Raw genomic sequence first — 23923 nt, forward strand, 5'->3', positions numbered from 1 at the left:
TGTGACGGAATAAAAGAAGTTTGCCGTTTCTCACACTTTGGTTCAGAAATTGTTGCTTTTACGTGTCATAAACGGCCCTAAAAATTGTCACCTTTTCCTGATTTCACCTTTTCCTTTGCAGTTACAAAAAACATATTTTTGCGTGCAAAGGAAACGAAATATATCTATTTTTCAGGGTGAAAAACTTCTAACTTCTAACTTTAGAGAGTTCGCGTACGAGGCGCTCCTGAAGGCACCAAAAAGTCTCGGTCAATTAGTAGAGTTTAGACAGTGAGGAGAGCTCGGAGCAAGTAGGTCTCGGCGAACGCTCCACCAATGACCAGCTAAGAGAAAAACGCCCCACTGCTCCTCCGACTTAGATCTGCGGGGGTGGGGAGTCCACAAGTTTGTCTCTGGATTTAGGGAAACCATGGGATTCGAGTTGGACCGCTTCAAGGGGACTGTGGACCCGGATTTCAAATGCAACTTGTGCAATAAAGTCCTGGAGGACCCGCTGACGACTCCGTGCGGTCACGTCTTTTGCTCTGGCTGCGTGCTGCCCTGGGTCGTCCAGCAGAGCAGCTGCCCGGTCAAATGTCAGCGGATCTCCACCAAAGAGCTGAACCACGTCCTGCCTCTAAAGAACCTCATCCTGAAGCTGGAGATTAAATGCGATAACCATACGAGGGGCTGCGATGCCGTGGTGAAGCTGCAGCATCTGGCCGAGCACGCCGAGATGTGCGACTACTCCCCGGCGAAGTGCAGGAACAGAGGATGCAGCGAGGTGCTCAACCTGCGGGACGTGGATGCTCACATGCGGGAGACGTGCGACTACAGACCGGTGGAGGTTTGCGAGAGCGGCTGCGGGCTGATGCTCACCCAAAAGGAGCAGAAATCAAATAGCCACTGCTGCCTGAGAGCCCTGAAGGCGCACAACAGCGCGCTGCAGTGCAGAATGATCATCCTGGATAGGGAGTTCAAGAAGCAGACCATAGAAGCAAACAAGAGGGAGAAGGCTCTCCTGGCACAACTTTCCGCCGTGCACAGCGAGCTGCAGATGACAGCGCTCAAGTATCAGAAGAAATTCACAGAATACAGCGAGAGGATCGACTCCCTCACCAAGACCGTGGCTTTCTCCTGCAAGGTAAGCAGGAAAAGTTTTTGCTCTGAGTGATTCCCAGTAGCTTCTCCCTGCTGTCATCCACAGTGTGACGCCTGGAAAATCTGTGTTCTGTGAGAATAAAATAATTCCACTGCAACTTAAAGTTGATCCTGACATGCACTGCGCATAAGGCAATTGCCTTAAGGCCAACTTTTATAGGCTGTAAAATATCTTCCTCAGCATGTTTTTGTCGGCACTATGGGAGTTCTTAAAATGTTACTTTAACTGGGCCTCCTTGTTGTTTGGGTGGCTGCCTTTTTGTTTAACTTCAACCCAACTGGAAAAGGAAGTCAATGTTGTTGGCGATTCTGCTTTTTTCTTTTTTCCCCCTGGTGTTTCCAGGAGAACTTCGTGCCTTGGCTGCCTGCTTTGAGACATGGATGTCAGCTGTGCCTCTTGGCCAGCTGGCAGTAAATGTGGGGTGGGGGGAGGGCTAAATATTTACTGCAGTTCTGTACACAACAAGAACCAGGTTCCAGTTATAATGCCTCACCCCCTCACAGCATGCTTGTTTGAGGCTTTTTGTCATCGGATGTTCGCCCTTTCCCCCGAGACCATCATAACAAATTAGAATCAGGGCTGCAGCAGAGTTGCTGGCACCAAAGTTGAATGAGCTAGTAAGGGCTTATGAGGTCCCAAAAGGCCTTAAAAACAGTAAAGCTTGATCTGTGCAAGGCCCCTGCGAGGTGGGGGGGGGGGCTGAGGAAGAGCTGATGTAAGGATGTTTTATGGTTCAAATTTATAAACCCAGTGGCCCATTATCAACATCATAAAGGATGCAGGAGTTCATAAATCTGGTAATGAATTGAATTAGTGTATGGTGCTTGCACTGCTGCTGGGATTAGCAAATGGGAGTGGTCAGGGTTTTGTTTTAGAGGAGAAATAATTATTAGTAGAAATATGGATGAATGGGATGTGCCTTTAAAAAAAAAAAAAAATTACACCCTTTTTATGTCCCAGAAGTTCTTTAATAAATCACCTATCAAAGATTTCACTCTCTTTTCCTCCCCCTGCTTTTGCTGGGTGCTTTCATTTGTTCATTACGGGCTCAGCTCCCAGTAAAATGTGTTCTAGTAGACTGGTAAATTGCGCATCAAAAGCACCGATGCAGGCAAATCGGGAAATCGCTCATGCTGGTATAAAGAAGCTTCCTGGGCCTGTAGCGCAGCAAGTTATCATAGCTCATTTGACAGCGGCATCTCAGTCCTGCCATTGAGCTCTACATTAAGTGTGTTATTGCCATTGTGGCTGTTCTAACGTAAAAACAGAAGGAATAACGTCTGCACTTGAGGCATGCTTTGAACATATGTATGAGATACAGGAATGGTTGAGAACTTTTCTGAGGATGAGATTTAATATCTGTGGGTGATATTGCAACTCGTTAGAAGAGGTTTCTTTATTTCTTTCTATCTCGAAAGGCCTTTCATTGGATCCAGTCAAGCAGTGAACAGGAATGAGGTTCTCTCACAAATGTGAATACGAACTGGGATTAGCTGTTAGAGGCAGTCTGTCCAAAATCTTTGCTCCCTTTTTTTTTCTTTCTCATGATTTCAGTAATCAAGAGCCTAATTACATCAGTGTGTTATTGGTAATTTCCGAAAAGGGATATTTTGACATGCCAAAGCAGCAAAAGCCCAGGTAATGACTTGTCTGATGGACCTACTCCTTTGAAGCCATGCTAGTGAGCCAGCATTCACAATACCACGGACCTGGAACGCGCTAAATGGAGTGCATCCAATGGGAGGTGCATTTCACAATTCAAAAGATCATTGGGGGAAAAAGGTTTTAATGCAGTTTTATGACATGCAGTACTATGCAGAAGTCTCAGGCTACCTGATATTTCTTTATATTTTAGGTTATATTAAAGAAGCCAGACTTTCTTGCAACCTTTGTGGCATTCTTCTTTTTTAAAGCAGTTTTTGGCACTGTCCAGGCTTTGTAAAGTTTTCTTTGGATATTTGTGGTATTTTCACTCGTTTTCAACTCTGCACTTGACCATTTTCAGAGATTTTGAAAGTAGACAAAGGGAGAAGTGGGAAGCCTGTTAAACTAACCAAGCAGCAGCTGAAAATCATGTCCTTAAAAAAATATTAAACATATAACAAGTCCTGACACGGGACCTGAGAGATGCATCTGGCCCTGCAGTTAACCCATCTGCTGTTCATTGAACCCTCATCAGAAATGGTCTCAGTGGAGGGTGGCATTCTTAAGGAAGGGAAACGGGGACGAAAGACTGAAGTATGCTAAATTACACAACTGAAAAGCTGAAAATCATCTTCTGGGCTGTGGAATTCAGATTTGAAAATTTTGTTTCAAATTATTGAACCAAAAATAAAAGGTCAGGAAAGAGGTATAACAGTGAGTGCCGGTAGTTACCTGTAAAACACGCTGGGGGCTCCGTCATCGTTTGGGCTGCATCTCAGCTGGTGGTGTTGGAGATCTTGTCAAAATTGATGGAATTATGAACTCCAAAAAGTACAGTCAGATTTTGATCAACCATGCAATACCACCTGGAAAACATCTGATTGGCAACAACTTAATTTTTCAGTATGACAGTGTTCCCAAACACATACCTGGATAGAAAAACATACTGTGGAACACTGTCAGTCATGGATTGGCTACCCCAAAGCCCAGACATCAACATTACTGAAGCATCTTGACAGAGAACAGGACAAAAGGCAGCCAACATCCAAAGAAGAGCTCTGAATGTTGTTCAGGGAGCCTGGAGAACTAGTTCAGGGTGTGCTGAAGAATAAAGGTGGTCTTAGCAAATTCGAGTTTTCAAGCTCGTTAGAATTGCGCAAACTCTGTGCTTGCCTTATAAACTGTGTTTTCCTGTATGTTTGCACATGTTTCAATAAATCGCTGCCTCCTATTTCCCAGTGTCCTAGCAAACAGAGTGTTGGCTCAAAACCTTTGCTCAGTACTGATCATCAGATCACTACCAAAGGATGAATGCAAGTCCATTGTTACAGCTGACTGGCAACTTACTTTAGTTTAGAGATTCCACCACTCCTCAACTTCAATGTCTTTTAATGCCAAAAACTGGGAGATGAGGAGTAACTGACTGGTATTTAAAAGAAAGATTATTTAATACTAAATGCAAGAAAGACAAATAAAACTGATGGAAAATCAATGAACAAAAAGCTCAGATCTTTACTGTGGTTCATTGCAGGGCTGTTAGAAGTGTTGTCACACTCTCCATAAAAGATTGGATCTGTGTTTTTGAACCAAGATCCCCTTTGGCTGCAGATGACAGCATTAAAGGTTCTTGATCTAATAACAAGTGTCTTTTAAAATCACAAGACATCAAACTGATCGATCCTGCATTGAATTTGATTGGAGTAATTGTGACCTCAAACTGATTAGGCTAATTGTGGACTTTTTTTTTTAAAGCAGGGCTCTGTGAGATAGCTTAACAGAACAAAGGAAGCTATTAGTTATTTCACAAGCGTGGCTATCAATTGAACATGACAGATCACATTAATAAAAGCCATCATGTATTCATTGAAGATGCCCATTTCGTCTAATAAAAATGCATTAGGCTGCTGGTTCCTTTGTGTATATACATTAGCATTGAGTGATAATCCTTGTCATTGATTTGAAATAGACTTCACTACCTCATTAATGGGGTAAACTGCCCTACATTTACAAGGTCACTGAGTTTCTGTCTCTTGACCACATGCCAGTAGTTTATAAATCAATATGTTCCCTTTTTGTTCTGTATTACAGTACCTACACTATAATTAGGTGAACTATATTAAGAGTTAGACAGGGGGAAGGCAGCTTGATGGAGGACAGACTCGGAAAGTGTGACGAGTGCTGAGGTGAAGGCTCACCGTGAGTGTGCCAAGTCACAAGTGAGCAGCAGACTAAAGTTTCACTGCCAGCGTGCCATTTCTTACCTCACCAACAAAGTTTTGTTGTTGTTTTTTTTTCTCCCCACGGAGCTTTTGTTTACTTGCTGTAGCGCCCATGTCATTGTGTCTCCACGGTTTTGTTTTGGTGGTGTTTAGCACATCAGTTTTTCTTTTTAGTCTTTAATATAACTCAAGCACACCTGATGTTTTTAGTAAATTTGCAACCTCATCCTGAAGACGTTTACTTCATTTTTGGGGGGTTGGATCATTGTTAGAGTGTTTGCAGATGTGGTGAGAAGGGAAGAGAGGGGAAGGGGGGGGGGAGAAAAGCTTCATAATTGTTCATTTTAATGGTTCTTGTGGATGAAATTTGAAGACTAGTTTGTTTTGAGGCCTGTGACACATTCAGCATAAGTGAAGAGGATGGAAAAGCCAATTGCTTTGTACCTTTTTTTCATTTGTCATATTAATTCCACTTTGTCTCAACAAGCATAATGCCCAACTGTCTTCTTGTTGACAGCGACGGCTGTAGTTCACTATAATTCGGAAGCATGTGCCACTAATGCTGTCGTGACAGAAGCGCACATTCCTGCAGGGCCAGACTTGCACATGCTGGTGTTTTTAGGCTATATGGCAGTCAGGATGCTGTACATGCCAGTAATATCTGCTTTATATTTAGTCTCAGTGTTTCGCAGAATACTGGAGCGGCAGCTGAAATTATGTTACCTCATAGCTCCCCTCTAAGTCCTCCTTAAAAAAACAGATTAAGGGCTGACTCTGCGAGTTTCCCAGAGGTTTTCATGTCATGTAGCTTCTGAGTCAAGAGGCCCGCTGGTGTATTCATTTACATAGGACAACGGTTCGTGAGAGAGCGGTTCTCTTCTTTGACCTGGTCATCATTTCAGGCTGGGTGTGCTGGCTAAGCCCTGGAGAATGGTGAAATTTGAAGAAGCTAAAGTAACTTGTTACATTACAAGATTCCGGCCATTAGAAACTACATACCAGCTGTTATGTTGTAGCGAAAAATTTGTACCATCCTGTGCTCATTTATATTGTCCAGAAGGTGTGTAACCCACTGTAAATTTACCCGAGTTTGTCCACTTTAGCTCACTGCATAACAGGTTGATATAGGCAGCAGTTTGTCCACCACCTAACTAGAAAGAAACTCGCTTTTGCTAGTTTTGCAGTTCTGAACTGTAGCACCAGCATCTTAGTCCTCCCCAGCAGCGACGTTGTGGAGCTGTGCTTAGCTTGCAGGTACTTCTTCAACAAGAGGAATTGAGCTTTGTAGCAGCTGACAGACTCTTATTATCACCCTGGGTCAGGACAATGCGAATGCTCCAACTGTGTAACTGCAAATCTCTTTGTCATCTCACTAAATGACCTTCACATGCTGACCGGCTCAATGGCCAGATTCCACTCTGCACAACAAAAGGAGCAGGGAAATGTTGGAACACTTCAATAGCAACCAGTTCCTTCATTGGAATAAAATAACAGTATTTGAATTACAAAGCTGACCTTTTGACTTTAAAGTTGCAACGAACAAGTAATCTATATACATGGATGCTGTAGTTCATATGTTACACCAACACTGGCTAGCACTGGATTGGCATTTTTTTTAAAAATGGTTGTGGGCCTGAGACTGAAGTTGTCTGTTTTTAGTTATGCACAACTGTTACTTGTAATCAAATCATTTATGATAAGTAATTCAGAGTTAACTTGAATAATGACTAGCTTAATTTGTAAACGGACTGGTACTTGTGAAGTGCTTCTACTCTAGCTGAGCACTCAAAGCATTTTCTAGTACAAGTCTTTATTCACTCATTCACACATATACATACACATAAGTGCTTTGCCTGAAGCCATGTCCACACTAATACGTTTTCATTTGAAAACGCATCTTTTTCTCTCCGGTTTGGCCTTCCGTCCACACTGAGACAGCGTTTTCGGTCAAGGAAAACGCAGCGTTTTCAAACGCTCTCCAAAGCAGATACATTTGAAAACGCCGTTTTGGCGTTGCAGTGACAGTGAACCCGGAGCCTTTTCGAAAACGATGACACGTTTTAGTCATGTGATGCAGTCATGTGACCAATTAAACAAAGATAGCGGAGGGCTAGTGTGGATGTAGCCTAAGATTCATGCAGACACTCACACTTTGATGGCACATTGGGGGCAGCTTGAGGTTCAGGGTACTTTGACATGCAGATTGATGGACATGCATATTCCAGCAGCTGTGGCAGACTATGTAAAATTACAGAGCGAGGTTGGTGAGTCATTAACACCAGCACACAAATGGTGCGCTGGGAGCTTCATGGTGTAATGTGTTGACAGCCCGGTTCTTTTGGTCATGTGCTGAACTTTTTACACGTAAGATTTCCTTTAATAGTTACACAGCAGAAGCAGTACCATAATATACAAAGATGTCTAACCAAAAGATTCAAGGAACTGCTGAAAAGATCTGGCTACTAAGCTAACAGTGTTTGTTTGCTTTCTGCTATGTAGTGAGTATTTGGCCATTTTGAGCAGCAAGTGATATTTTCTTTTGAAGAAACCATGTTTGGCTGGATGTTAATGACAAACACGGCATGAAGAGAGTTTATTGACAATAGAGCAGTCAATAGTTTCTTATTTTGTTGTTGGGCTACCACAGAGAATTAGGAACATCTGTTTGCTTGCAGCAGTTGTAGCTGGTGAATACAACCTGAAAGTTAGACAGATGCTATCAAAATATGAGTACAATATAGCCCCTGTGTTTTGAAAGTTTCACTCTTTGAATTTAAAAGAATAAAAAGATTAATTAAGATTAATATTGAGTTGTTGTCTATGTTGAATAACTTCCTGCCATCTCTTTGCTCACGTGTGTCTCTCCTGTCTGTTTGTAGGAAGGCGAGACTAAAAGCGTGACCGTTGTCCTTCTTCGTGAGGGCGGCTCTCTGGGTTTTAACATCATAGGAGGAAGGCCATGCGTGGTAGGTTGAAAGCTGAGCAACTTGGAGGTTCCGTCTCCCCCACCCCCTCCCCGGTGATCAGCCAAGTGTCAAATGGCAAATAGTGGAAGTACCACAAGCCTCCTCTGTGCTGACTGCCGCAACTTAGACAGTCGTGCATGGTTTTTTTTTTTTTTGGTTTTTTTTTTGACTGTGGATAGATGGACCGCATCTATCAAGTTTTATTGTGTTTATATATTGGTCTGGTTTAGCGGATTTGGCATTACAGATTAAAAAAAACTATAATTACTTTTATGGGAGTTAAATCTGGGATTATGGCTTCCACCACAGTTGTTTTGTCTCTAATTGAGGGGATTTTGGTGGTGAGGTAAACACAGAGGAGAGGAAAGGGTCTTTTAAACCCAGACTGAACTTTTCTCAGCCGCTTTCTGCCTCGAGGCCCCTGAAGTTAAAGTCATTAATGATGCCACGCGCTCTGCCGAGTGAAGGGTTGGAAAATATCTCAACGCTGGCATCTCCCATACACGGAGCTTCTTTCTGCAGCCGAGGTCTTATTGAAACGCCGTATCTGTTTCACTTCCACTGTTGCAGACTTGGTTTTCCACAGCCACAGTGACGCACTTTTCAGCAGTGACATAGATTATCGCAGTAAAACTTTTTATAGCAGGAAGCTATAAAAAGATCGACATTTAACCGTAGATTTGCTCGTGGAGTTGCTGTGACAGAGCCATGCATCAAACTTGTACGACAGCGGAGATAATACTTGGCTTTTGCTTTCCTAGTGAGCCTCAAATCATCAGGTGGTGTAAGAAGCTACTCATTAGAATTGGAAGTGGCTAATATCCTAGCAGCCTTTGACATGTGTGTTTCATGTGGCTGTTATACTGGTATGGCATGGTGAGCGCAATCAACTGCCAGGATTTGTGGTCTCCTAGATGAGCTTGTTTGTCTGCAGCTCATGTGATAGCGGTGAGGCAAAGTAGTAGTAGGCATGTTGTGGAACTTGCAGCAAAAGCACTGCAGTGTTAACACTGTACACGATGTCCCTGAAAGAGGAAGCAGACCAGAAATTATTAATTAGCATCTGTTCTGTAACTTCTGGGGTTTCTTTAAGTACCTAGTAAAATGTAGTTGTGTCACAGAGCCCAGCAGGAGTGTGGTACACATTTACATGTGGTTTTAAAGAGAGTACTAACATAGCTGTTAACCCAGACTTAGCTCTGACTCCGGGGTCACGGCCACAGAGTCGGATGTAGGCTACTTCATGCCCCTACAGCATGTCCGCGTGTCAACATTTAGGCCCTTCTGTAGACCAGGGTCAACCCTTTAAGGCCTGGGAAGCATGTGAAGTTAAAGCTTATCCCTAAGTCCACACTCAAGGGTAGGGTTAAAAGGGCATTTCACAGAAATTGCAAAAAGCCATATTTTTTCACTTAGTCTTGTTGCTGTTGAGCCTTCCAGATATTTTTGTTTTCTGTGTGCCCTGATTTGAGATATCTGCCTGGAAATTACTGCTGCCAGTAAAAGAAACTGCTGGCAGTAAAATTTTGTGGATTCACTGGAAATCTCCCTTAAATCTCAAGGCCAAACTAAATGTTGTTTGTGTCATTTATAGGGGTGGCAGCAATAGTTTGCTTGGGATTTTTTTTTTTCTTTGTTATTTGGGTGAACTAAACCTTCAACTTTGTAGGCTTGCAAAGCGTTGTACAGACGCTCATGTGGTTTTGCCCACAACAACCAAACCCAGTGTTTCCAGTGTTTTTTAAAAGTACTTTTATTGCGCGATTTATTGAGACTTCTATAGGCTTTCCTTTCCTTAACGAGCCCTGTGAGCGCTGTGCTTCCATTAATCCGCTGAACATGCCTGCAATTTATTCCCGCAGGACGACAACGACAGCACTTCGAATGAAGGAATCTTTGTGTCCAAGATCGTGGAGAAAGGTCCAGCAGACAAAGAGGGAGGCCTTCAGATCCACGACAGAATAATAGAGGTATGTGTGTCCTCCTCTGTAATGCTTCATGTAAATGGGGGGGGGGGGGGACTACTGATGTAATGACTGTCTGCACCATAAAGAGGGAGAAACACCAAAGAATCACTCCATCTTTGTGTATGTTTGAGCTCTGAGCTCAAGCTGAACGCAATGCGTGACGTATGGAACCTGAATTAGCATCTTGGCCTTTTGTTGGCGCTCCCGAAAGTCAATCCTGCAGACGGTGAACGTCTCTGATACGATTCTACCAGTCGACATTGGCGATGTCAAGTAGGGCATCATTGCAGATAGGCCGAGATAAACCTGAGGCGAGGCTGTCTGTCTTTACTGTTGCTGGCTGATAGCGAGGGAGAGGAAAAGATGTCTTTTACTTCTCTCGTCCCAGCAAATAAATCCCTTTCGACAGAGCAGCCATGAAGCGTCCCCCTTTCGTCTCTAAACAGAACTTGATGTGGAAAGGCCAGCTCACCCTGAGGTCAACTTGAGGGATCCATTGAAAAACTCAGCATCACAAAGGTTGCTTTTATAGAATGGTTGTCAACCAGAATCGCTCACAACGGCTGCTTTGAAATGAGTCGTTTATGTCAATTGCAAGTGTGTATTACCGCCGGCCGCAAGATGACAAATATGGCTTGTCGCTGGCTTTATTGTTAAACCTCAGTGAAATTGCCCCCGGAGCATTTTTGACCAGCTCATTGCTCACAGAGACGCTTGTGGAAAGTGTTTACACACACGAAAAAAAGAAGACTCCCAACATCTGGACTCCGCTGATCGCTCTATCCTGTCATTTATGCAGTCGAATGCTAACTACTTGCAAAAAAAATGCCACAAGTCCTCTGGAGAAAGCCTCACGCTGTTGTTCCAAATAATATGGTTGTAAATCTGGCGACGTCGTGACTGAGAGGTTATGATGTGCTTGTCTTTGGTTTAGACCTCCTGAGCTAACACAGTCAAGTGTCTTGGTGCTCTCTGCAACTTAAGACCTCGTAACGAGGGCCGGTTGAACCAAAAAAGCCACTCAGAGATCAGCGACTCGAGACCTAAAGGGACTTGCTGTGGGCTGCTAGCTGATGTGTGGGGAGATTAGCTCATATGTCACACGAACGTGTACAAGTGTGTGTCTTTGCGAGCATCTGCCCTGCTTGGCTTTATGAGTTTGCGTGCACATGTTTGCCTGGGCGCGTGTAAGCACAGGATGCATGCGTTAATGGGCCAGATGTCGCTGTATTTGGTTACTTGAGAAGGTGTATCTATGGGGTTTAATGCTGTGATAGCCAATCCGGAGCGGAGAGGACGGAATTTGCTATAGGATAATGCTTCCCTCGTGTTTTTCATATTGTTTTCGCGCTATTGTAGGTGAAGCCACAGAATCTCTCCAGTGCAGGAAAGGCCTAAGGAGGTAGCACAGGTTCCTATAAAGTAACCTTTTCTTGACGAGAAGTGAGGGATTGCCATACAATACCCAGCAAATAAATCATCAGATTTAATAGACCGTTAAAGGCCGATACTTCACATTTACGCCATTCATCGGAAGGGAAACCTGAGAGCGAGGCAGCTTATATTTCCAAGGCTGCTTTTTTTTTTTTTTTTTTTTTTTTTTTTTTTTTTTTTTGGTTGACTGGTTGAAGCAAGAAAGTACAATGTCACGGATTCCTGGACCACAATAAGAAATGTGACCTCAAAACACAATTTGCTGTTGCACAGCTTTTATTCTGGACCTGAGGTGACTGGGTCTGTGAACTTTGTTTGTTCGCTGTCAAGAATCAAAGACGATGAAGCCCAAGTGCCTGAAGGCAGTTTCACGGTGTTTGGTAGAAACCAAGCAGCCTGTAACTGTGTCCTGTTTAGCATCCTGTGATGTATGCTGGAATTGCAGGAACAGTCAAACCTGGTTTATCTCATGTTTTACCAGAGATTGTTTTTCATGCACATAAAATATGATATCCGTGACTGCTGTGTTATCCTTTTTTGTAGTAGTAGTAGTAGTAGTGGAAATCATGCTTGCTTAAGACCTTTGTTTAATTTTATCTGTGCTGCTTTTCAGTATGGTTGCAGGATGTGTAAATATCAGGCAGGGTGTGAGGTTTCCTTTTCTGATTAGGCCCACAGCTAATCATCGGCGCTCAATTTTTACGAGTAATTTTCCAGTTTATCTTTTTAATCCTCCTGCCTGCCCGAACGTTCCCCGAGGCCAAGGTGATATCTTCAGATTGGTTTTTAAATCCATGTTCTTACTTCTGAAATTAGCTCGTTTTTCTTAGACAAGTAGATGGAAAAGTGAAAAGCAGACGACAAACTAACAATCTTTTTTTTGACTGAAGTGGTCCAAGGATAACTTTGCATCAAAGCACGTTTTGATGCATGACGATGGCAACGGAACAACAATAAGAATGAGTCTGTCTATCGTTCTGCTGTGTATTTGTAATTGAATAGAATCAAGTTGGCAGTGAGACGCAATCTGTTTGTGTTAACACGGTAACTAACTGTGATAAACTGGTAAAAGCTGCCTGTTGCCATCTGATGGAAACCTGTTGCTGTGCCCACATACAGAAATTGACATTAACTTTTTCATTCACAGTCCAAGCAGCACCTCATAGATTTGAAATGGAATAAGAGAGAAGAGGATGGCTACATGTCTGCAAAACGATGACGCTCAACAACATTACTTTTACAGAGGAATGTAACAAGAATCTGACTCAGATTGATTGCAAACCGTCACCAATCTGTCTGAGAGCGATTGCACTTACTCTGAGTTGGGATGTGTTGTTTAGAGGCAGGTTGGCTCTCAGTCGGCGAGAGCAGCAAAAAGCAAATTAGCCCAGTCACCAGGCAACCGCTAATTTATTTCAAAAGGAGGCTGCCGTCCTATTTTTTACTCTAATTGGCTGAGCCTTAAGAATATAAGTCTCACATTTGCTTTCCTTTTAATTCTGCCATCGGTCTTTTTAACTGCTTGATGCTCTGCTGTGTTCATCAACAAACCAACACTCTCATGTGTTGTTTGCGAGTCTGATAAGCTACTTGCAAAACAAAGTACTGGAGTTTGAATATCAAAACTCTGGGCTATAAGAGGTTCTAAAAAGCCTCAGTCATTCTCAGTGGGTTGTAACTATAAACGATTTTTCATAATGCACCTTTGCACATTTCCTCTGCCCTAAGAGGGGAAAAAATATTGATTAATACAGCTTTAATAAGAAATAATTAATAAATGTGGAATCCTTTATTTTTAGCATCAGTGCCCTCATTTTCCATTATAGTGGAAATGGGAAAAAAAATAGCTTTTTGGGGGGTTTTTTGGGTTTTTTTTATCCTAACTCATGAAATCTGATTTGCAAGCCTATAGATGGGATCGTTTTGACAGCCCTTCAAAATCCTGCCATGGGGGCTCAACTGCTCTGTAAAGGACCAATCACATTACGGAGCAGTGAAATGCTCGTGCACCTGTGGAGGCAGTGCTGTCATCAGCCCCGCTGTTTTTCTCTACCTGTAGTAGAAGTGTTAGTTCCAGTAAATCTATATGGATGTAACATGTACCTGATGATTCGTGGCTTGTCCTGCTATAACAGGCTCTTAGCGGGGGAGTGCGACAGCAGATGGCTGTCCTCTAACCGAGCTGCAGGCTGGTATGAATCAGCACACGAGTACCTTCTTGTTCAGACACTTCTTTTTTTTTTTTTTCTTTTTTAAAAAAAAACAACCTTGAGTTGTGTTTGCTTTGGCTCACCTCTCTGCAAGCTGCAGAATCTTAGCACTCTGGTCAGGATCTGCTGGGATTGTGCCAGGATTTGATAAATAAGTTCTGATTGAACCTCGCACTGGTACCCGACTTCCCTAATCATGTCTTCGGGCATGAGTTGACTTTTTAGATCTGATTAAGAATGTTTTTCTCGTGTAAATGTAATCCCAGCATTTTGTCTTCAGCCTCACTTCACACAGATAAAGAGCCTCTTGCTGCTGTGCGTTTTCCTACATAAATGAACTTCCACTCTCTTCAAGCCTCTTTGCTATTCAACGTGACTAAGCCAGTGTCACAATCCCAGGATGGCTGCCCCTGAGCTCTCAGGGTGAACGGGATGTTTTCTGTGTAGGCTCCAAAGTGTGAAGCTAGGAAGAGAACGGAGACGCCTGGGCTGCTGTTGTAAATGTCACCTTGTAAAACCTCAGCAAGGCTTTTTTTGTTTGTTTGTTTGTTTAGGTCAGAAGGTGAACAGAAACAGTTACTTTAAAATAAACAGACACTAGGATAGGGTTGTTCGATATAACGATATATATCGGATGCCGTGTAACTCCGTGTAATAAATACTCACAAAGAAAACGGCGGCCGTTACAACTTATGTCTAAAAATGTATAGTTTCATGCATCGGTTAAAACACTCGACTCCGGGTAAAGGACGCGCAGCTGGAAACACTTCCCGCAAGTAGAGCTGCACGAGATTCACAGAATTTACAGAAAATGTTACATTTTTGTGATTTATATCGTTATCGGGACGATAGAATTCTTATATCGGGATATGAGATTTTGGTCATATCGCACAGCCCTACACTAGGACATATCCGCCTCTACGTGTTACGCCTGTTGTGTTTTTGATCAGAGCAGTGGCTAGCCTGCAGGAATGTGTCCCAGCTAACACAATATTTATATGAATGTGTAACAATGTGTAAACTTGAGCACTAGTCCTAAAACACCCGTATCATATTTATTATGTTCAACACAAGCTTATGTTACTTCAGGTTGGACTAATCGATGGGCTTTGGCCTTGGAGCTGAAGTTAACTGCATCGTAGATGCTACAGCTTGAAGAATTAATTTCAGTTCAATATTTAGAATATAGAACTGTAGTGCTTATTAAGGCAGCACATCTGCAGCTTCTTACTTGGTACTAGCTGCAGGGCTCAAAGGTCTCCTACACTTTGCCAGAATTCTGGCACTGGGTTGTATAATATATGACTGTAGATCATTATTTCTATGGTAAATCTTGGTTATGTTTTTTTAACTTTCCCACAGCTATGCTATGGCTGTTTGTCTATGTATAAAAACAGGAAGTCTTTATTTTGTGAAAATTATAAAGTCCTGTTTAAAACAAATAAAAATAACATTAAAAAAGACCAGAAGAGAGAGTGGAGGTGGACGGATGGAGAAGTCATAAACTGGCGGCTAATTACTGTAGTCTTAGTAACAGATTAATAAAACATTAGAGTGTCACTCACTAGAAAATAAACACAATATGATCCAAAAGGCACCAGAAGCTCAAAGCAAAGCTTCTACACATTCATATAAATATTGTGTTAGCTGGAGAGGAACAGCTAACACAATATTAGTCTGATGCTTAGGTCTAACGATCAAAACATCCACACCTCCAGCTCCCACACCTTTACACCAACATTACTGTCATCATATATGATGAACTTGTAATCTTGTTGCCGTTGTTAATGGTTGTTTCCAAAATGGGTCCAGTTCTGTGACAAATTGCAGTCAGTTTCTGTCTTCAAAGTGATTTTGGTGTGTCGGGACGGCGATAAGGATTGAGTCGGTCCGTTACAAGTTTGCAGCTGAATGAGCTCAAGTTAGCAATTACGTTGTTTGTGCAGCAAAAATTGATAATCTGTTTACTGTCTACATACATAAAATACAAACTCACTTAACTGCTTACATTCAGAGTCCATCCATATTTAAAAAATAAAAATAAATTCTTAATAAAGAAATGGTGACAACCACAATTTAACTGCTAAATTACAGACGCTCTTAGCAACCTGGGTTTTCGATAGCAACCCAAACAGTTTGCAACCTGTGGAGCGTAGTCCCCTATTGCAAGAAGACACGTCACAGATGAGTTGCGCTCGTTATTGCAGACTGTCTCTTTGCCAACGCGTTCCACTCAATCTGTCTGTGGTTATAAATTAGTCAGCGATTATTTGCAAACCTTCACCAGAGTGATTACAGTCAGTCAGGTCAGACCGTGACTGTTTGGACCAGCCCAGTCACCTTGCAATCGAACGTGGTTGCCCACATGGTGATGATGTCGCACGCTCAATCTCTGGGCAACCATAACTACTTGCAGTCTGTCACCGAATGTGAAAAAATTCAGTTCAGTTTACTTTCCTATTATCACTCAAGAGTAACCGAGCGATTAGGTTGAAGGTGGAGCAGGATCATTTATCTTATAGTCTCGAGACCAAGTAGGCCATGACCCAGTAGGGGTTTGTTAGATTAGAAGTCTCGTTGATAGCTTACTAATTAAACTAACAGGCTATGCGCCCTTTTTTTCTGGTTGGCTTCAGTAAGGAGGTTGAGATAAAATTGTTCCATTAAAAACTCACCCAAGACGAAGAGATGCGACTTGATAGTTTGGAACGAGTCCAGAAATCTCACAGAAACACTCTGCAGCTATCAAAGTGTGCAAGTTTAAAAGTGAATGAATGAATCTTTGACACCAGTAGGTGCTTTGAGCAAATTTTTCAAAGCAGAGGACACTAAAGAGAACAATAAACTGAAATCTACAAAAAAAAAAATCAGCACTGGTCTTCATTTTGTGATGTTCTTTACAATTATAAAGACAATTTTAACATATTTGTAATATGTGTCAACTGGTTTATTTTAATTGAGTGAAAGCAAATTATATTTTTTTCCAAAACCTCAACTCTGATTTATTTATTTATTCAAGCATTCAGTCACATTCTGTTGTGCACACAGTGTCTGAAAGAAAAACGTCTTTGTTTTATACCCTGACCACCACCAGCACCACAAATATATCTCAGCCACAGAAACACTCCTTGCTTTAAGCCTTGACACTGTATGAGTTGTGTGCTTGCCCACAGTCGAGCATTAAACACCTAAAGCCTCCCCGCAGCTCCTTGAGTATCAAGTCACCAGGTCAGAGAGAGCATAAAACCCAGCCAGATAGCATTTAGCAGTGACTGACATGAAATGTGAAGTGAGCTCTGTTGGAGGTGAGTTCGAAGCACGGTTGTCAATGGCCCTTTATTCCTCCTTGGTGTGAGGACCAGCAAAAGCAAAATGCTGCCTTTTGTCATCGACCCTGTCATTCGTTTCCCTTCAGATACTGTTTGCTGGCAAAGCTTGGTTTCATTGGAGTTGATGTAGTAGGCGATTAAAATTGTGGGATTTGTTGGCTTGTTGCTCATGTCTGGATTTATTTTTTTTAAATGCCATCTTATGACAGACCGGTATGATTGGCTTGTCCCTTATTGTCTCTAACCAGTTGAAACTGCACATGGCCTCTCTAACAGGACATGTGTTAAGAAGTTCCCCAGGCGTTATTTCTGACCCGGAGGCCTATGAGGAGCAGACATAGTTATTTCCCTTAAGGGGATCACATGTTGTTTGGCATTCTGAGGCAAGAAACGGGCCTTTGTCCGGCCCTTTATTGGATTTTGGGCCCCTGTGCGGGAACGACGTGTTTATTCCCCAGATAGGCGAGCTGAATGTGGCCCTGCTCTGTTGCTCCTGACTGGCCCTGGACAGGATGAATCCACCACAGGCTACGTGGGCCAATCCTAGCAGTGGGCCGCATTCCTGTGCCCCCGTGGTCCAGCTGAGGCAAGAGCAGGACATTAAATCAAATCTAACTTTAAAAGAGTCCATAATCAGCTTCTGGTAGTAGCCAGTGCCCTATGCAGAGCTGGCTTTAAGAAACAAGGACAAGCACATCTTTGTTTCCACTACTCCCCCACTATTGGGGGAGAGGGAAAAAAATTAGATTTTAAGATGTGGAGTCATGTCAGTGTAGCGTTAATGTGAGGTGTGCTTAAACTTCACTGTAGCCAGAAAGCTGCTCCCTTTGTGTGCTTTTTTTTTTTATATTTTATTTTTTTTATTAATTGTATTTTCCACTTACTTTAAACAGCTTCTGCCCTTAAAGGCGAGCGGGCGCGTGATGATTTTTTGTGGAGACATACAGTCTGGGGCACACTGTAAACGCGCTCACTCTGCTCCGACACAGTCCCGACTGGCTCCCTCGCTCACAGCTACAGTGGGCTTAATTTATGGTTCCTAAAAGGTTTAAGAACGGGTAGGGACAGATAGGTGCAATTTAGACCAATTTTCCTGTCAATCAATCACTGGCGTTGTGCAAATACATCAGCAACAATCAGCTCCGGTTGCTCTGTCAGCTGCTTCTCATGTCAGCCCCTGACCCCCGAGCACAGACTGCCCACCGACTCCTAATTAACTACCCTCAATTAAACCCTAATAGGCTGATTAACAGACCCTTAGTTGTGCTGTAATGGCCCGTCGTTTCCTCCCAGTGCCCCTCTGAAATGCATCCTGACTCTAGCATGTTAATCACCGCCCACTCCCTCTCACCGTTCCTGCCAATGTCTCTCTCTCACGCTCGCATTCTACCATAGTAGAGACTATCAATGAAATTGCCTTGTTAAATAGCAACAAAAAGGCACACGAGTCACAGTAATTATACCATAACGACACACTTTTCTTTTTTTTTTTTTTTGTGATTTGCCTTTTTCTTCCCTTTTGGAGCACGACAATTTAATCATTTCTATTGCATATCAAACAGCAGCGCTCCCCCTCCAAACTGGAAATAGTCAGTCAGTTCAAGAAAACATGTAACTCCTTCCCCGGGGAGACTGCAAGACCACAGTTTAGTACGCACATTGCCACTTCAAACTTCAGTCCTCCCGTCATCCATTCAGCTGCACCAAAAATAGCGCCACGCGTCAGCGTAGCTTTCTCAATATTTGACATGATCACAGCAGGGATCTCACAAGAGAGCAGATCTGAAACAGTGGCACAGTCCTAAAACCATCAGCCTAATGAAAGCGATGACAGTCGTCAGCAGATTTATTCTTCATTGTGCAGACCACAGTTTAAAAACTTACTGTTAGTACTTTTAAGAAGTTGTAAATCTCTCTGCTTGGTTTCTGCTGCAAAGAAGCCAGAAGTCTTGAAGTCTTTGACAAAAAAAAGACTGAAAGTACTTACTGTAACATGTAACATTAGGCCTCTATAGTCAACTCCAGTGAACTGTGATAGGAGCATTACGGCAAATAAATAATAAAATAAACGGGGACTGGCGAGGGAGGGAGTACTCCTTGCAGGGAAATCAATTAAGTGGAGAAACAGGCTGCTGAGCTCCGGCAGCAAACTTAAGAATACATGGTAAGGTGTTCCTATGCATGCAGCTTTTGTTTGTTCCATTTTGTAGAGTAGAAATTGAGCCAAACGGTGCCTGCAGTTGTTTCTTGCCTGACACAAGTCTGTTTTTTACGACCGGTGCGTTGATACACAGGGACTTTCCTGTTTTATGACATGGATTCCATCCCTTGTTTGTTGGCGGCAGACACTCTGTATATTTGTTTCTATGGAAATTGCTACTGACAGTGATTTAAACATGGTTTGTGTGGCACCGTGTGATCCAGCGTCGGTCCTCCTGCAGATTATAGGCTATAGATTTTGCTCATCAATCAAAGTGCCAGAGTATGCTTGTCTTCCTCTCATATGGAAGGATTACAGTCATCGTTCCAGCGAGATGATGAAGCGGACTTCATTTCTTTTCCCACAGCTCTGTAGGACTCTAATCTCAACTTGCTTGTTAATCATGCTCACTTCCCTCTGTGTGGTGACATCAGAGATGTTTTTCATGCGTCTCCAAGTCTGCCTGCCTTTAAGATCTCCCTATGTTCTGAAACACTTCATCTCTTCTTAACTCCTGAAATCATTAAACTTAATGGTTCCCCAGAACTTAAAAGGTCCACGACTGACCATCAGCAAGGACAACACAGGAGGAGTCCAGGGTCAGAGGTATTGATTTTAGCATTAAGCCTCCTGGCTTTCTGAGACTTTACATTCTTGGCGAGGTGAGAGGGACGTGCCTTAGGTGGCTGCCCATTCAACCGATAACGGCCAGCAGCGCATGATGAATGTAGCGTGGCGAGCTGTAGTCCACGCCTGCACTGTATCAAGTGCGTCAGTCGTGCTGTCAGTCTTGGTATTCCAGATCAAATGTGATTGGATTAAACCATTGCATTTGCCAATAATTAAAGTATGTATTCAGGAGCATGTCAGAGTAAGCTTGCAGTGTGTGATTTTATTTATTTATTTTTTAACAGTTCTCATATTGTGCCATATTCACGACTTCTATTCTCATGTTCCAAATTGCATCGAAAATTTGCTTACATTTTAATTAACCCACCAGATCGACTCAGTCACTCCAACATTAGTCACACTACATAACATTTCCTTGCATAATGACAACAACTTTGTCTGAAGCTGTTTTGAAGTGAGCCTAATCAGGCACTGCACACTGCTGCGGCACTAGGGGCCGTTGATAGCACTGCCAGCAGATGTTAGGTTCCTTTTTTTCTTTTTTTGAGGCTCCATTAGGATTTAACAGATGCAAAACACACAAGGTTGACATCACTGTGCATAATTGTCCCTCCTGTACAGACAGATGTTCTGTAATATCTGGGCTAATTGGGATATAACAACACATGCCAACTTAAAGAGAGACCTATTGTCTGTTTTGTTTTGTTTTTCCCCCCCCTATACTTTGTCACATATGTACTGTTATGAAAGTGGAGGCTCATGTTGAACATTATTTGAGTTTCAAGTAATGAGCTAATAATCCCAGGGATTATTTGAAAGGATATATCCCTAATATGGCCATCTCAGGAACTCTGCTCTGGAGCCTAGAAGCCCCACCCACCTCCTGATTAAAACTTGATTACGAGGGGCAGCCAATTGCAAGATGGTTGGTTTAAAACGAGAGTGAAGGAAGCTAAAATGGCTTGCTTCACACAGAGGATGGACTGAATGGTTGCAATTTATTCTCATCCAAGAGTGTAAGCATGAAACTTTAGGTGGAATCATTTTTCTCTTTAACAGAATTAATAGCAAATACCTACCATAACATTTTTGCGCACAGCAGTCATGCAGTGCAACATTAGCATTACACCTACACCTGTTTAAACTTCAACATGTTTGGCACCTCCCCTCAGTGTGAGGTGTTCAGCAGTTTGTTGTGGTACAACATGCCTTCAGTTAGACTCACAACAGTAGTTGAGAAGTGGAAGCCTGGCGTCCCTTATCAAAATGTTTTCTTCACTCTACCAGCTAATCCTGACAACACGCCCCACTTTCACCACTCCCATTCTCCCCAGCTCCTCTTTAGAAGGTCTAGCGTGCCCATCCTTTCACCAGCCGAATAGGGGAACTGGTGGCTGCTGTGCTGCCTTTTCTTATGCAAATGTGTGCAAATAGAAAGCATTGTTCATCGGCGTGGCTCTCCATCTCAGTTACGCCGCTTTGCTCTGGCCTTTCTCTTGTTCCCCTGAGAGAGATGTTCCCTTTCAAGTGTTACCTCTCTGTCTCATTCAAGACTTCCTCTTTCCTTTTTTGACAAACAGCCCGGAGGAATGGTCGGAACCGGCTCATTGAGCAAGCTTTTCAGGGACGTGGAGAAATGGGGAGAGAGAGATGTTCTGCAGGCGCCTCCCTCACACATCCCTGCTTATGTCTTACTTCTTCCCTGCTCTCAAGAGGATGAGTTATTCTATAGCGGGAAGTACAGTGTGCTCTCTCTTGATACTCCCCTTTTCTCTGAGAAAGTACAGGTGCTCTCCCTCCAAGTGCACAATTCTCTGTGCTCTGATTCCACCTGTGTTTATGCTGTAATATATATCCCACATGTTCTGTATCACAGAGTAATATATTTCTAGTGATGGCTTAAAAAAAGCACATTTAACTTAGTCACAATGTTCAAAGCTCATCTGTGAAAAGGTGTTTAGTTATGTAGTTGGGGGAGGGAAAAAAAAGGAATTTGGGTTGGCTTGAGTTGGCACTTCTGTTATTCTTCTTTATTAAAAGCATATGTTTAATAACTCGTCTCTTCTGTTAACCCTGATCCACTACGGATTCTGTGCTCTCCTGAAAACGGTGCACCGTGTATCTGGGGCTGAATAGATTGTATCCACAAATTCCTGTAGATTATGACATACGATAGCTCTGAGGCAGAGAAAATCACCGGCAAGCTCAGGAGAAGGCCCGGACCACCGACTGAGAGCTCAGAGCCCCGTGCCAAGGTCAACGCCAAGATATCAATAAAATACCTTTACTCCGTGTTAACAGAGCGCTTCTTTGATTAGAACCTCCGCGAGAATATGTTGCATTTGCCACATGCCAGAAGACGTGCAGTCGCAGCCATTTTGTCTGCTTGTTGGAGAGAGATCCAAGCAGTTTTTTTTTTTTTTCCCCCTCTTCTTCCCTCCATATTCTCGCTGTGTGATTGATATATGCAGGTGGTAAAGCATATTCCCCTGGGTAAGAATTCCCAGCTAACTTGAAAGGGAATGTTTTCCCTCTTAAACCATCTTATGAAAACAGTAGTCTCACAGCAGAAAGTCAGAAAGACCAAGAAAGGAAAAAGAAGTGTAATTTAATGTGTAATGTCTCTAACGTCATGCCAATTCTGCTTGGACAATAGGCCTCTGTAAGTCCATTGTAGGCTCTTTTAACACTCATAACACCATAAGCCCAGCTGCCTTGGGCTTACTTTTAAATACTGGGATATTAAGCCTTTTGTCACTACAGTTTCCACATTTGCTCCATCTGTGAAGGTTTACCCTGAAAATAAATGGAAGGAGGCTGCATGTGCCAAGAGGGAAGATGGAAAACTATTGCAGGGTAAGGCAGACATTGTTTTTGTCTGCAGTGTTCTGAAGTATTTAGGTCTATGTGTACATCAGTGAGTCCAGAACATTGAGCAGGGATGAAATCATGTTTTACTTTAGATAGTATTTTCTTAAAGAGGCCACAGGATCTTTGGATATGCTTCAGAAGAAGACTGAATCGCTTATGTCTACTACTCAGAATGTTAGTTTTTCTCTAAGAAGTCTTTAGCATTTTAATCTATGCAAAGGTTAAGTGCAACTTGCCTAACAGCATTTCCACAAAACTAATGGAAAGAGCCACAGTACTCGTTGGTTAAGTTACTCACACAGTTAGAGAGACTACGCACATATGTAGTCATGACAGTGGATCCATACACAGTTTAGGAATTGTAGATTTTAAGAGCTCACCTTTCTCAAATGAAGAATATAAAATAACTGTTAGAGATTCATTTATCCTTTGTCATTGTCAGGGATCATTTGTTAAAAGCAATTGATGATGTTTGAAACTCGATACTGATACCCGTAGGAGAAAAAAATCGTTAAAAAAAAAAAGAGTCATTATTCATTTTTATAAAAGTCAACCAGTGACAAGATCTGGGACTTAAGTGCATGTAAAAACAAACATTGTTAGTTGCACTTAACTGTGTTATCGTGTTAAATTACTGACTTTGTTAATGACAGGTCGGACTGATAGCATTTGCAGCCTAGCTTCCACATTAACACTGTTAGCCATTAGCTATATCCAGTTCTTGCTACATTAATGAGAACTTAATAGAAGGGTAAATGCTAATAGTTAAATGGCTAATGCTAACGTATGCACCAGCAGTGTTATCATTTATGTTAATGCTTTAAATGTTTTAGTGTTGTTGAACGGGAGCTTTACTGAACTCTCAGAATTCCTTATAACATGTTGCTCAGTGTTGTCAGCTACTGTTAATGTGTTCAGCTACTAGTGAGGGGAGGGGCCGTGTGACTGCCTGTCTGCAGCACTGATGTGTGAAGTTATATGTCAGCTGGAGGGGATGAACACGGCACTGTTGGTATTGTACCGCTGCAAATCGTAGTGATCTAATCCAGGAGTGATTTTTAGTGCTGGTTAGCTTAATGGTATAGTGGTTTACACATTCACCCAGCAGGCAAAGATCCACAGTTCAATTCCTTTGGGATTGTGTCAGGAGCGGCATCCAGCATGGAAAAAAAAATCAGCCAAATACAACTCCTGGAGCTACCTGCTGTGGTGACACGTTGTGAATAAGGCAGCAGCCAAAAGTAGACTTTAGTATATCGAGTAAAGTTTTTGGATAACCCTGCTGGAAACTGCCATTTATGAATAATGCTGC

The 23923-nt window shown here is 42.5% G+C and overlaps 1 protein-coding gene across 2 annotated transcripts in view; it reads left to right on the forward strand.

Moving 5' to 3' along the window:
- Window positions 1-276: 276 nt before the first annotated feature.
- pdzrn3b (PDZ domain containing RING finger 3b) overlaps window positions 277-23923 on the forward strand; it is a 100208-nt gene continuing 76561 nt past the window's right edge. The window contains exons 1-3 of one of the 2 annotated variants that reach the window (XM_085273040.1): window positions 277-1123; window positions 7884-7970; window positions 9833-9940. In XM_085273040.1, coding sequence (XP_085129166.1) covers window positions 410-1123; window positions 7884-7970; window positions 9833-9940 — 909 coding nt within the window. In that variant the 5' untranslated portion in view covers window positions 277-409. The remainder of the gene's footprint in view (window positions 1124-7883; window positions 7971-9832; window positions 9941-23923) is intronic. The other variant, XM_085273041.1, reaches the window with a different exon arrangement.

This window comes from Mchenga conophoros, linkage group LG5 (assembly GCF_057382185.1).
Source record: "Mchenga conophoros isolate Kocher_MC1m ecotype Shallow Benthic linkage group LG5, M_conophoros_male_GT1.1, whole genome shotgun sequence".
Lineage (NCBI taxonomy): Eukaryota > Metazoa > Chordata > Actinopteri > Cichliformes > Cichlidae > Mchenga > Mchenga conophoros.